The sequence below is a fragment of the Cucurbita maxima genome, unplaced genomic scaffold (assembly GCF_002738345.1).
Source record: "Cucurbita maxima cultivar Rimu unplaced genomic scaffold, Cmax_1.0 Cma_Scf00011, whole genome shotgun sequence".
Taxonomy (NCBI): Eukaryota; Viridiplantae; Streptophyta; class Magnoliopsida; order Cucurbitales; family Cucurbitaceae; genus Cucurbita; species Cucurbita maxima.
The window spans coordinates 4,008,468-4,023,266 of record NW_019272027.1 but is presented as its reverse complement, the minus strand read 5'-3'; the positions used below and the strand labels follow the sequence as shown (position 1 = coordinate 4,023,266).

Below are 14,799 nucleotides of genomic sequence, written 5' to 3'. Positions count from 1 at the left end.
AATTAATTAATTATTTTTTCAATATAGTAAAAAAGACCGTATATATATATAATATGTGTTAAAAATATATTATATTAAGCGGGAGGAAGGAAATTGGATGGGGACGGGAATATAATCTTATCTTCAACCCCATTTATGTAACGGGAAAAAAAATGTTTTCCACTTTTCCCTCGTCTGTTAAAATGGACATGTCTAGATAAATCCATATATTAACGAAAAAATGCTCTATAATACCGCTTGAACAATTGTAATTTGAATTAGAAATCGTACCATTTACTTTCGGTATTATATATTGAACATGAGCAAAAGTTTCAATTGATCGAAAGGTGGCTAATATGGTCGCTTAACAAGTGAAGTCGAGGTGGATGAAGTGAAGCTGCTTCGACGATTTTTCGTGTCTTGGCAATGCAAGGTGTAATACGCTTGGATCTCCATAAAAGACAATCGATGACACTTTTTGGGTGAGATGGCTTGAATGTGAAGGAACAAAAAGGTAGAATCAAACGCGGTAAGAGAAAGAGGGGAATTTTGAGAGTTGAAATGAGTTGTGAGTACCGCACCAACAGCTGTGTGCCATTCTTTTGCTTGGACTTTGCTGATTGGGGACTTTTCTAAAACCCTTTTCTTTTTCAAAGCGATCTTATTCTAGGTGTGGGATGAAATCCGACCGTTTCAAGACAAAGCATAGAGGCATTAGCTTGTTGTACCTAAATGGTGTTAGCTTGTTGTACCTATTGTCGTCAGTCTCACGATCATATGCTTGTCCACCCTCTTAAGACCTAGTGTCACGATCATGCTTGTCCAAGGCATGTTGCCTATGGCTGCATGCATGCCTTGGACATGATATGCCGAAACCTTTGCCTTGAACAAAATGGGGATATGACTAGTTGTCAACTTCTCCCTACTCGATAGGGGCTGTTATTGTTTCTCTCTCTCTCCCCCGCTTTCTAAAATCTTCTCTTGAAATCGAGACCCGAGGTTTGTATTCACATTACCCGACCGCAAGCAACGTAACTCGAAGTAGGCTTGACCCACTTAGTGCTGAAAGTGGGTGCCGCACAATCGCCAAATTTGCTGCCTAGAAATTGCAATTGTGACATCCAACGTTCTTACTAGTACATTGCTGACACTAGTGACACTAGTACACTGTTTGGTGTCTGGCTCTAATACAATTTGTATTAGCTTTGATAGCAGATATTGTTCAGTCACACAATTTTAAAACGTGTCTACTAGAGAGAGGCTTCTGTTCTGTTACCCTCTCTAACCGATGCAGAACTTCACAAGTATATTATGTATATTTGAATTCATTGAACTATATTCCAGTTATAAATAAACGATATTGTAAATTTCAACAATTTAACAAATTTGAGGAGGAGATTAATTATGATTTGATTGGCTTTATTAATGATTAACTACAAAATCTTACCATAAAAGGTAGAATCAAATTGTTTTTTTTTTTAATTTTTTTTACCCTATAGGGTTTATTAAAATTTTGAAGATTGTATCTATAAATACTATACTAAGCCCAATGCACATCGGCACACTTATCATTTGAACAACTCTCTTTAGCTATATCGTTGATTTGAACTCCAGTGTCGTAAACTTGTCCATGTCTCCAATCAGCGGGAAGCACAGACTTTGTCTCGATCCACTTCTTCTCAAATCCAGAAGTCACCATAAACCGTAATTGCAATGGTCCTTCCGGTACGTGATGTTTCGAGTTCCAAACAGCTCCATAGTTGCGAGCCATCGGAGCCCAATTCGAATCACCCACCTGAATCATAACACATTTTCAAACTCAAAACAATAAATAAAACCCATATCGTGTTCATTGTAAGATTTTGTTTGGGCATCACCTTAGCGATCTCTATGCTTGCTATTTCGGTTTGGCCACCTTGGTAAAGCAATTTGATGGCTAAATAAGTGGGATATTTGCTCATCTCTTCCACTCTAACCATCAAGTTCTTGTTTTTGTGCTCACAAGGAACCCTACAAAAACAAAAAAACCACTAAAATTATGAGCCTCAAACGATTGAAAATGAAAAAGTAGGTCAATTATGAGCCAACCTTTTGAATTCAACGTCCACAACTCCTTCAATAATAAGCAATTCTTCTTTGCCACTCAAAGCCATTTCACTAAAAGCCTTCTTGCTAATTACAAGGGCTGTTCGAGAGCTCTCATTGCCATCCGTTACAACAATCTTGGTGCCTTTTTTGTTGCACATTGCCTCGTTTTTACACCTTACCTGCACAAACCCAACATTTTCAGCTCTCCACAATGGTATATGCTCTCATGACTTTCGGCCTCATACCAATGAGGATGTATTCATTTAACCCATTAACGGAAAAGAAGGTCATTCCATTTCGACAAAAGACTCACACCAAGTTCCATAGTTTTGGGTCCGCTATCCCGAATGATTTTCCTACCCCAGAGGGAAAAGTCCTTTCCTTTTTGGCCAGTTGTGGGCAAGGAGGGATTCAAACCCTCTGAACTACAGACCCACCCCTGTCTCCATTGGATCTGTTCTTGGGGTACCCTAAAAAAAGAATCTTTCCTCTCCCACCATTTGCCATTTTGGGTTAAGAAGATGAGAAGAAAAGAGGATTCTTCACTTCTTTCTATCATTCAAAACCATGCATGAGACTGCATGAGACTTTAATCTCACGCTCCTAAGCTAAGTGATAAAAGAAAGAAGAACTCATTCTTCCCTTTTTTTTTATTATCTCCCTTGCCTATGTATAAGACCGAATCCATTCGATTTCTAAAAAGGAAACTCATGATCATTCCCTAAATTAGTCAACGTGGAACTCCCTCCCAAAAAAAGTTAAGGAATGGTTGAGAAGTTTACATGAAAGCAGGTGCCACAACCAGCGCCATGGCCGTAAAGAGAAGCCGTGATAGCCGAGAAGTAGCCATTTGAGAGCTCCAAGGTGAGTTTTCCATAGCCACAGGCGCCTCTAACTGCAAGAAATGAAACAAACCCAGTTGGTTAAATGTGAAAATTTGATATGGGTCGACCTCGGATCGGACTTTAATATCGGAAAAGTTGAAGAATTTAAAGGGGGATTGGAGTTTTACGTTCACCGTCGGACTCGACCTGGTAGAATGCAGCTCTGGCGTGATGAAGACAACGATCACAGGCGGCGGCGGAGGAGGAGACTAGAGAAAGGAAGAGTAGAGGGAGGAAGAAAGCCATTGTTGTGAGGATTTGAAGTGAAGAAGAAGGAAGAGGAGAGAGGTTTATATAGGTGGTGAATGGACGTTGGTGGCAAACACGTGGCATTTACCAATGGGGAAAGGGAAGATTTTAAGGCATTTCTTTAGATTGGTTGACTAAGTAATTTTTTTCAATATAGTAATATATATATATAATATGTGTTTAAAATATATTTATATTAAGCGGGGTGAGGATGGGGCAGGTCGGTGAATTGGGAGGGACGGAAAATATAGTCCAATCCGTGGCCCCAATTATGTAACCGTAAAAATGATTTTTACTCTCTTTTCTCATCGCATGTAACGACTCATGCTCAAGATTCGTTTTCATCTAAACGTGGTCTCAATTAATTCATGTACCTCTCTTTTACTCGAGTATCACATGCCACCAACTTCCGCTTTAGGTCGTTCCCGTACAATATCTTACTGAGAGATGTATCGCTTTTATACCATTTGTGACGATTCATCAGGTGTCGAATCTAGATTTAAATCATGAGTATGGGTCGTTACAAAGGTGTCACTACAATAAAGATTCAATATTTTGAAATTTAAGGATCAAAAGTTCCAGATTGCATTATTATTTATTTGATGTTAACAACGACAAAAGCGTTTTTTCAACCAAATGGTCATCATATGTCGTATCACCAATGCCCTTCATCACATTTTCTACAGCTCTCTTGTCCTTTGGCAATGGCATCCATCTGAACTCCAAGGTCGTAGATCATCCCCGGCTTCCAGTCCGCCGGAACCACCAGCTCCGCCGTCACCCACATCCCGTCGAACCCTGAAATCACTCTTAGTTGAAACACCACCGCCGCCTCCGGTGTCGTGTCTATTTCCCACACCGCCGTCCCATGCCTTCTGCTCATGAAGAACGTACTTCCCGAATCCACCTTTTATGCTAATAATATTCATCAACTTAATTTATTTCCGCTCTTACTTTTTTATCAAAAGATCAGAAATTTGAATCCCGAACTTACCGGACGGAGGTGAACCAGTAGAATATCAGTCTGCCCACCTTGATATAGGAACTTAACAGCCATGTGATGGGGCTTTTGGCTCGACTCTTCAATTCTTACTGACAGATTTTGTTTTTTGTATTCACATGTTATCCTGCAAAACCATGCACAACCCATAAATATAAACCATTGAAAAGTGCATCTTATTTTAAAATTCGGATTTTCCCTGGAAGTTTAAAAACACTTGCTAGGGAGAGTTTTCCACACTCTTATAAAAAAGGTTCATTCTCTTCCTCAACCGATGTTGAATCTCACAAATGGTATCAGAGCCAGACACTGGACGATATGTTAGCGAAGAGGCTAAACCCCAAAGAGGTAGACACGAGGCAGTGTGTCAGTAAAGACGTTGGGACCCAAAGGGAAGTGGATTGGAGGGTCCCACATCGATTGGAGAAGGGAATGAGATCCCACATTAGTTGAAGAGGAGAACGAAACATTCTTTATAAAGGTGTGAAGACCTTTGAGGAAAGTCCAAAAAAGATAATATCTGATAGCGGTAGACTTGGACTGTTACAATAAAGATATTGAAAAACTAACCTCTTGTATTCAACATCGAGAGTCGTGTGTTGGAAGATATTGTGACGTTGGCCCTTTTGAGCCAATGCAGAAAAAGCTTTCTTACTCAAAACAAGATCAGTTCTATTGGTGTGTAGATTCAGATCAGTCAAAATGAGTTTGGTCCCAAAGTTTCTTGTCTTTGCACCTCATCTGTAACAGTGTAGATCCCACGTCAATTTAGGGAGAAAGAAATATTTTTTCTAAGGGTATGGAAACCCCTTCGTAACAGACGCGTTTTAAAAACCATGAGGAGAAGTCTGCAAGGGAAAGCTCAAAGAAGACAATATCTACTAGTAGTGGGTTTGAGCTGTTATAAATGGTATCAGAGCCAGACACTGGACGACGATGTGCCAGCAAAGAGGCTGAACCTCGAAGGGGGTGGACACGAGGCGGTGTGCTAGCAAGGATGCTAGGCCTCAAAGGGGGTGGATTGGGGGTCTCACACCAATTGGAGAAGGGAATGAGTGCAACAATGACACTGAGCTCCGAAGGGGTGATGAGTTGTGAGATCTCACATCTGTTGGGGAGAAGAACGAAGCATTCTTTATAAGGGTGTGAAAACTTCTCCCTAGCATACGCGTTTTAGAAACCTTGAGAAGAATCTCGAAAGTGAAACCCTAAAGAGGACATCTGTTAGTGATGGGCATAGACGGTTACAGTGAGAGTGATTTTTGTAATGTTTTATGTCCACGAGTCAAACTAGGGTTTGAAATTCCTATCTCCTATGACATAATCACACGAGTTCTTTTAATATAGTTTCAGATAACCTATAAACTAATTCAACCTACAAAATGAAGTTAGGTAGATCAAATTTTAGAGTCACTCAATTTTTTAAACATCCCTAGCAATCACGGTTCATTCTCGTGCCTCTCTTAAAAAAAAAAACCCTTTAAAAGATAGAATAGTTTGAAACTACATTTTACCTGATAGCATGCACCACAACGAACGCCCTCTTTGTAAAGGGAAGGCACACCAGCAGCGAGGTGTCCGTCGAGGAAGCCAAGGGCTAAGGAGCCATAGCCACAAGCCCCAGCTGCAAATGATAGCAAATTATTGAATAAAAGTACTAAAAGAAGAGAAAATCTAAGGTTTTAAGAAGAATTGTACATGAAAGTGTTGAATCATTTGAGATATAGGCAGTTTTGGAGTGGTGAAGGCAGCGATCACAGCCAAGCGCCGATGAGGTGAGGAAGAACAAGAGAAGAAGGGGAAGAAATAAACCCATTTTTGGATGAAGTTTAAGAGGAGAAGCTAATGGGTTTTTATAGAAGAAGAAGAGCCATTGGATAATGTGTTCCCAATGAGCTTTGTTTATGATTTTAAGTTGATGTGTTTCACGTGGAGAGATGAGAGTTTGTTCCCACCGACTCTATGATCGATGTTGGTATCGAGATGAGAAATTTTGAGAAAAAAAATTGAGAATGTGAAGCATGAGAGTATGAATTTATATATATATCTATATCGAAACCGTCTTGTTGATGCTGAAATCGAGTTAATCAGGCATATTAGGTCGGGTCGAGTTCAAATGCTCTGACTAAAATAGTTATTTACGAGAGAGATCTCGTGTTTTAGTGTGGTGTTTTACTTAACACATTCTGATGTTTAAGTTGATATCGAGCTGAACACAGGTTAAATTACTTACGTTCAATGAAAAGTAGGTTTCCATATTTATGAGGGTTAGTTGTGTTAGTGAGAGAGATGTCGGATGCCTTGGCCTTGGCCTATTCGCTTGTCTAAGGTATCTCTCTCTTTTGGATCTAGGGTTTAGGGTTTAGGGTTTGAGTTAAGCTCGATCTTCCAAGGCTTTCGAGGATATGATTCTTCCAAGCTCGAACTTTCTCTTTTGACTGCTCAGCCACTCTCCCCTTCCTGGGCCGAGGCTCCCTTCAATGGGTTCTAAAAAGGAGGACTGCGCCCTAGGTCTCATTAGGGCAGCTACTCGTTTAGTAGTGGTTTGGCTTCACCATCTGTATCTTATAGAATATGATTATTCCCCACAAGTGAAATTCGACACCTATTTTATCTGTCGAACCCTCTAACACAAAGGACCATGTGGTTATTGGTGATGACAGTGCTATAAACATTTCATTTAAAATATTAAAAAAAAATAATGGTATAGACGTAAATGTTCATAATATAACCTAAGAGTTACAAAATGGACAAAAATACAGTTTTCCTAACATTGGTTTCATGACCTTCATCTACTAAAGGTATCTAATTCGTTCATATATCCTTTTTTTTACTCGAGCACCTAAGTCAATCACAAAGAATAAAAAGGACAAATTCAAATACATTGCATATACTGTTCTATTGCTAAAACAAACCAAGACACACATTGTCTTCCTTGTTGTGTCACATGGCTTTGCCTCCCCACGTGTCATCTGCTTTAAATTTTTACTGTATTTTGTTATTTATTTTTCAGACATAGGCAGCTTTCATCAACATATGAAAATTGACGGCTGTGATACAAACTAGAAACAACTGCCTCCAATAATAATCACAATTTATTTTATTTTTAAAGAGTGAAAATTTTCTTAATTATGCTCAATTTTTTGACTATTTTTATATCTCTGGCTTAGTTAGAATCTAAATACACCTTTGACTCGGTACACATCATCGTAAAATGTATCTATTAAGAAAAGATTTACACGTACTTATAAGAAATGTTTCGTTTCTTTCTCCAACTGATATGAGATCTCACATCAATGATAACGATTTTGATCCAAAAGTAACAGTAAGAGTACGAAATTTTTTTTTGAAAGTTTAAGGATAACATAGGCTTGGAAAGAACGACGTGCCCACCATAGGCTTATGATCAAAATGACGTGCCCACCACGGGCTTATGATCAAGATGACTTGGAAAGAAAAGGAAGAACTTTGAACAAAAATGAAGAAAAAAAATCACAAAAAGATCATATGGGTTTGTAGATGTTAAAATGACAAAACCCATAAATGCATAGCACAAGTAGATTTGGTTTGGTGTCGGAGGGAGGACAAGAAGAACAGCTAAAGACCAATTTGATGTTGGGAATTGTGAAGACACTTCGAGTAAGAGCCCATGGGATTTTGGGGCATAATGCTATACTATGTTACCCATCATAAACCACACAAGTTGTTGCTTGGATAGGCCTTTGTTTGACACAATTGTCTCTAGTACCCTTTCTTCAAATGTCCCTAGACTTTTCAAACATCTGGTCAAGGATTTGTCTTAACCAATTAAACTATATTGAAGCTGACGGTATATAGAAAGTTGTTGATATCGATACTCTTATAAGAATAGTTGATTGTTAATGAAAGTTGACTTTTATTACTGTGAGATTCCACGTCAGTTGAAGAGGGGAACAAAACATTTTTTATTTGGGTGTGGAAGTCTCTCTCCAGTGAACGTGTTTTAAAATCGTTAAAATGACGACGATACATAACGAGCCAAAGTGGACAATATCTGCTAGCGGTGGACTGTTCAAATGATATCAAAGCTAGGCACTGAGCTGTGTGTCAGTGAGGACGTAGCCCCAATGGGGTGCATTGTGAGATCTCACATTGGTTGAAGAGGAGAACGAAGCATTTCTTATAAGGGTATAGAAGTCTCTCCCAAGTGGGTGCGTTTTAAAACTGTGAGGTTGACGACGATACGTAACAAGCAAAAGCGGACAATATTTGCTAACAGTGGGCTTGAACTATTTCAAATGGTATCAAAGTCAAACACCGAGCAGTGTGCTAGTGAGGACGCTAGACCTCAAGGGGTGTGCACTATGAGATCCCACGTTGGCTGGAGAGAAGAACAAAGCATTCCTTATAAGGGTGTGGAAGTCTCTCCCTAATGGGCACGTTTCAAAACTGTGAGCCAAAGCAAACAATATCTACTAACGGTAAACTTGAACTGTTTCAAATAGTATCGAAGCCAAGCACGAGTGGTGTGCTAACGAGAACGCTAGCCCTCAAAGGGTGTGCACTGTGAGATCCCACATCAATTGAAGAGGAAAACGAAGCATTCCTTATAAGAAAGTGGAAATCTTTCCCCCTACTATTAGTCTCTCTTGTTGGAAAAAAGATAGTGAAAGAGATAAGAATAAATAGAAGAGATGAATGCTGTGCTTTATTATTGTCTACTGACTTAATGCTTAAAGGTTACACAATTGCTGTATTTATAGTTTATACACTGGACAATAGTAAATCATCAAAAATTCAAATCTCCTAAAATCTTGGTAGTTTAAATATTTGAATTATATCTCAACTACTCTGAATCATATCTTTTTGAATACTTTGAATCATATCTAACATCTCTTCTTCTACTCTAGTTTACTTACATTATCTCATCGTTCTTACTAAGTATACATTCAAAGATTCACGAGTCATGACTCGAATTTCTTCCCTAAACGAATCAACAAAAGAAATGTAATTAAATTTCCACTTTATAGATAGAAAATGAGCTAGAATTGAGCATATAAAAGTCATTGTCACTACCCATATTAGAATTGAAATAATTGATTAAGGGTAAGAGTTCATGATCCTCCTAATATCTACTCATCATCTTCCCTCTCATGTGGCTACCATTTCTTGTAGTGAATCAAAATCTATGGACCCAACTTTGTCTTCAATCAAAACAAGAACAAAACCAGATCAATTGAACCCAATTTCATGAGCAAATTTTAAGAACACCCCACCTTCATTTCTTCTTCCCCCAACATTCACATGCCTATGCACCCATCAATCCACTTTATGTTCATATTTCTATATAACATTAACACCAAAACCCTTCTCCATTACAACATCCAATAGAGGAAAAAAAAATGGTAACTCCCTCCAAAACCCTAATTAAAATTGCCCGGAAGTGGCAGAAGGTGGCGGCCGCCGCCGAGCGCCGCCGGAAGATCTCACTGCCAAGATCAAGAAGCTCCTCCACGGTGGCCGACAAGGGTCATTTTGTGGTCTACACGGTGGATCAAAAACGGTGTTGTGAATGTTTGATTAATCCACCACACCCAAATGGTGGTGAGAGTTCTCTTATTTATAATCATTTACAGAATACAGAAATAAGGTAAATTACAAATAATAAGGAAATAGCGATAAAAGGAAAGAATAATAAATGAATACAATATATTTGCATTTAGTAAAAGAGAAAATATGGTAACCCGTAATGTAAGGCAAATATCTAGATATTTGCCTTAATGAACGGTCAACTATCCTTAACACCCCCCCGCAAGCTGAGCGTCGGATTTGAACGAACATGAAGCTTGGATCTGAAAAATTCAAAGAGAGGTCGAGAAATACTCTTTGTGAAGATGTCAGCAACTTGGAGATGAGAGGGTACATATTGTGTACGAAGTTTGCCAGCGATAACAAGTTCTCGAAGGAAATGATAATCTAGTTCAACATGCTTGGCCCGCTTGTGAGAAACAGGATTAGAGCTCAAAAAAATAGCACTTTTGTTGTCACATAAGAGTAAGGGCTGCTGTGAAATAGGGACCTTGAGGTCATGCAAAAGATGCGTAACCCAAAGAAGTTCAGCAGCAGTTGTGGCAAGAGCACGATACTCAGATTCACAGCTGGAGCGTGATACAGTAGGTTGCTTTTTGGCACTCCAAGAAATGAGATTGTTACCAAGATAAATAGAATAGCCGGATGTAGAACGACGAGTATCGGGACAACCAGCCCAGTCAGCATCCGAATAAGCGACTAGCGTACTAGGAACAGTGGATGGACGAAAGATAAGACCAAAGTGGAGTGTTCCTTTGACATAGCGAAGAATACGTTTGACAGCAAGAAAGTGATCTGCAGTAGGGGCATGCAAGAATTGACTGACAGAATTGACAGCATAGGCAATATCTGGACGCGTGATAGTCAAGTACTGAAGGGCGCCAACAAGAGATCTGTAGAGAGTAGGATCAGAGAAAGGAGAACCATCAGCAGTCAGGTGTTGAGAAACAACCATGGGAGTGTGAACTGGTTTGCTATCGAGCAACTGAGCACGAGTAAGAATATCTCGAGCATATTTTAACTGACTGATAAAGAGACCATCAGGAGTGGGTGAAGCTTCAAGACCAAGAAAGTAACTGAGAGAACCCAAATCTTTGGTAGCAAACTCAGAATGAAGCTTGCGAGTAAAGCTGTTAATAAGAGATGAGTTGTTGCCGGTAACAATAATGTCATCAACATAAAGAAGCAAATAGATAAGGTTAGATTGCTGATGAAAGACAAAAAGGGACGTGTCAGCGCGACTACAAGAAAACCCAAGTGTGAGAAGAAATGAGCTAAAACGCTGAAACCAAGCACGAGGAGCTTGCTTTAAGCCATAGAGAGCTTTCTTTAATAGACAAACATGCTTTGGAAATCGAGGATCAACATACCCAGGAGGTTGTTCCATATGAACACGTTCAATAAGCGTTCCATTGAGAAAAGCATTCTTGACATCAAGTTGTCGAAGAGGCCATTTATTTGTGACTGCAATAGAAAGCACAACACGGACAGTGGTAGCTTTGACAACTGGACTGAAAGTGTCAGTGTAGTCAAGACCAGGAACCTGAGTATAACCTTTGGCAACGAGACGAGCCTTGAAACGCTCGACGGATCCATCGGGCAAATATTTAATACGAAACACCCATTTAGAGCCCACGATGTTGGTGTTGGCAGGGCGAGGAACCAAAGTCCAAGTATCATTTTGTTGTAACGCTCGAATTTCTTCATCCATGGCAGCCACCCAAGCAGGATTCTTAGCCGCAGATTTGAATCCTTTTGGCTCAGTGGATGCAAGAAGAGCAGAGAGAAGTCCAGATGAGCCCAACATACCAAGATTTGCTGGATGACGAGTCTTGAATATACCAGCTTTGGCGCGTGTGATCATAGGATGAGTGCCCAAAGAAGAGAAATCAACAGGAGGTTCAATAGAGGTTGAATTAGAAGTCGAGGGTGACAAAGTGGAACCTGCAAGAGAAGTATCAACCTGCACAGACTCATCTACAAGGTCAGAACAAATATCACACGGGGATGAACTGGATTGAGGAATGTGCGGTGATGAAGTGGTAGGGGGGGATGAATCAATATGATGAAGATGTGGTTCCAAGAAATTTGAAATAGGAATAGTGGAAAGAGGTTGGGCTTGGGAGCTAGGGATAGCAGGAAAGTGAGTTTCATCAAATTGAGCATGGCAGGTGATATATAGCTTAGTGGTGGCGGGATCAAGACAGCGGAACCCTTTATGAACAGGACTATAACCCAAAAAAATACAAGGAATGCTGCGGGGAGAAAGCTTGTTAGGCATATAATCACGCAAATAAGGATAAACACGACAACCAAAGGGATGAAAATTGTCATAATGTGGAGTGTAGCCATAAAGGAGTTCAAAGGGTGACTTACCTCCAAGAAGTGGAGTAGGCAACCGGTTGATAATATAAGCTGCAGTGCTGAAGGCGTCAACCCAAAAACGAGGAGAAAGATGAGAGTGAAAGAGAAGGGCCAAGCCAGTCTCAGTCACATGACGATGTTTTCTCTCAACACGACCATTTTGAGCAGGTGTATATGGACAAGAGAGTTGATGGTGGATGCCAGAATTACGTAAATGAGTTTTGAAACAAGTACTAGTAAATTCGGTACCACCATCGCTTTGAAATACCTTGATACGAGAAGAATATTGATTTTCCACAAATTTTTGAAATTGAAGAAAAATATCAAAAAAATCAGATTTAAATTTTAAAGGGTAAAACCAAGTGAATCGAGAATAATCATCAATAAAAATAGCATAATAAAGAAAACCCGAATTTGATTTGACGGGAGAAGGACCCCAAAGATCACAATGAATAAGATCTAACACATGAGACGACCTACGTTCATTGCGGGAATAAGGCAATCGATGGCTTTTCGCAAGCTGACAACTATTACATAATGATGGAGAAGGCAATAAAGACGTAAGAGAAAGATGACCTTTTTTATTTAAAAAAGAAATAACAGAATGATTCACATGACCCAGACGAGCATGCCATAAATCATATGAAGCACGTAAAGATTTGTTTTTAAGGGCTGAAATAAAAGCAGAGTTGCCGCGCTCCAGCACATATAGCCCTCCATCTCTTTTACCGGTTGCCACCACCCTTCCTGTTTGATGATTCTGGATAGTAATAAGATTATTAGTAAATGTAACGGAGAGAGGAAAATCAGACGTTAATTTACTTATGGAAAGAAGATTTTTAGTGAGGTGAGGGACAACCAAGACATCTAATAAGTGAATATTTGGAACAGGAGAAAGAGTACCGATGTGGGTAATGGGTAGGGATGCACCGTTTCCTACAATCACAGAGTCCTTACCCGTGTAATTTTTAGACTGATCCAGAATTGATGGGTCGGCAGTCATATGGGCCGAAGCTCCAGTGTCCAAAAACCAATCAGCAGCATCGGGTCCAGCAATAGAACATGACGTGTTAAAGGCTTCAGCAAGGTGAGCATGAGAAGAATCAGGTCGAACATACCGTTGGTTGCAGCGGTCAGCATAATGGCCCTCTTTGCGGCATATTTGGCAATGAGGTGGTCGACGACCCTGACTTGAGTGGGTTCGTCCTCGATTAGAAGAGTTGTTTTTGTGAGAATAAGAACGACCTCGCTGATTGGTAAAGGAAGCAGGGTGACTTTCATGGGTGCGGCCACGATTAGTGGCTATGAATGCTGTAGGAGTGGAGTCAGAGGACTCAAGGGAGCGCTGGAACAACTCAAAACTTTCAGTTTTAGAGACTAGATCTGCAAAACAGGGGATAGGGGTGAGAGCCATCTGAGCAGTAGAAAAAGCTGAAAATTCGGTGCCGAGTCCACGAAGGAACCAATGCACTTTATCAATGTCCTCGACGGGTCTGCCAATGGCATGAAGTTGGTCACAAATTTTTTTGAAGGCACGGGCATACTCAGCAACAGGTTTTGTGCCACGTTTCATCAACTGCAAGTCATCCTTGAGTCTCAGTTCACGAGCTTTTGACTGATGGCTGTACGTAGTTTCCAACGCAAGCCAAACATCACGTGCAGTAGAGAGACCAACGACAACAGCCATGGCTTCCTCAGTGAGAGAGGAGAGCAGGAGACAGAGAAGTCGTTGATCGGCTGCTCTCCATGCCAAATATTTGGGGTTGAATGTTGAGGAGGTTTCTGGTTCAAAGCGAGGTGGTGGAACCATAGTTCCATCGACATAGCCCAGCATGTCTTGACTCTCAAGAAGAGGGAGAAGTTGGCTTTTCCAAAGAAGATAATTGGAGGAAGAAAGTTTGATGGTGATCATATGGATTAGAGTATTGAAAGGAAGAAGATGATAACAAGATTCGGAAGCCATAGAGAAGAAAGGATCAGGGTTGTTAAACCGAAAGGGCTCTGATACCATGTGAATGTTTGATTAATCCACCACACCCAAATGGTGGTGAGAGTTCTCTTATTTATAATCATTTACAGAATACAGAAATAAGGTAAATTACAAATAATAAGGAAATAGCGATAAAAGGAAAGAATAATAAATGAATACAATATATTTGCATTTAGTAAAAGAGAAAATATGGTAACCCGTAATGTAAGGCAAATATCTAGATATTTGCCTTAATGAACGGTCAACTATCCTTAACAGGTGTGTTTTGCCGTTGATGTATTTGGGGAGCTATGTTTTGAGGGAGTTGTTGAAGATGTCGGAGGAGGAGTTTGGGCTGCCGGCGGATGGTCCCATAAAGCTGCCGTGTGAGGCGGCGTTTATGGAGTATGCTGTGTATTTGATACGACGACATGTCGACCTTGAAGTGGAACGTGCTCTGGTTTTGTCGGTTGCTCCTGCGGCGAAATTGTCGTGTGGTTCTAATTTGTTCTGGTCGGCGGCGCCCACGGCGGAAGATGGCCGGCCGGTGATGATTTATGGGTTTTGAGGTTGTATGGTTTAGATAAAATTTTGTAAAGGAATTTGGATTTTGTACTAATCATGATTATTAACTTAATTAATCTAGTTTATGATTTTTTTTTTTTTTGGTTAAAATTTGTAAATAGTAAGTGAAGTTT

At 40.1% G+C, this 14,799-nt stretch overlaps 2 protein-coding genes and 1 pseudogene across 2 annotated transcripts; 1 reads left to right on the top strand and 2 right to left on the bottom strand.

Moving 5' to 3' along the window:
• Positions 1-1,515: 1,515 nt before the first annotated feature.
• Positions 1,516-3,197, bottom strand: LOC111486596 (expansin-like A2). Its single transcript, XM_023133764.1, has 5 exons — positions 3,080-3,197; positions 2,850-2,962; positions 2,068-2,246; positions 1,857-1,989; positions 1,516-1,774 (listed from the first exon to the last, which is right to left on the bottom strand). Exons 1-5 carry the CDS (start codon positions 3,195-3,197, stop codon positions 1,520-1,522), a joined length of 798 nt encoding a protein of 265 aa, XP_022989532.1. The 3' UTR covers positions 1,516-1,519.
• Positions 3,198-3,699: 502 nt separating this feature from the next.
• On the bottom strand, positions 3,700-6,042 carry LOC111486505 (annotated as a pseudogene).
• A 3,300-nt stretch (positions 6,043-9,342) lies between these two features.
• Positions 9,343-14,738, top strand: LOC111486531 (auxin-responsive protein SAUR68-like). The gene is made up of 2 exons (XM_023133718.1): positions 9,343-9,742; positions 14,381-14,738. The coding sequence occupies exons 1-2, from the start codon at positions 9,582-9,584 to the stop codon at positions 14,667-14,669; spliced, it is 450 nt and encodes a 149-aa protein (XP_022989486.1). The 5' UTR covers positions 9,343-9,581; the 3' UTR covers positions 14,670-14,738.
• The last annotated feature ends 61 nt before the right edge of the window (positions 14,739-14,799 follow it).

Excerpts from the sequence above, each read along its gene's own strand:
- LOC111486596 (XM_023133764.1), bottom strand. The coding sequence starts at position 3,197 with ATGGCTTTCTTCCTCCCTCTACTCTTCCTTTCTCTAGTCTCCTCCTCC. Across the intron at positions 1,990-2,067 it reads GTGGACGTTGAATTCAAAAG|GGTTCCTTGTGAGCACAAAA; the intron begins GTTGGCTCATAA and ends TTGTTTTTGTAG. Across the intron at positions 1,775-1,856 it reads CAAGCATAGAGATCGCTAAG|GTGGGTGATTCGAATTGGGC; the intron begins GTGATGCCCAAA and ends GTTATGATTCAG.
- LOC111486531 (XM_023133718.1), top strand. The coding sequence starts at position 9,582 with ATGGTAACTCCCTCCAAAACCCTAATTAAAATTGCCCGGAAGTGGCAG. Across the intron at positions 9,743-14,380 it reads TACACGGTGGATCAAAAACG|GTGTGTTTTGCCGTTGATGT; the intron begins GTGTTGTGAATG and ends TATCCTTAACAG.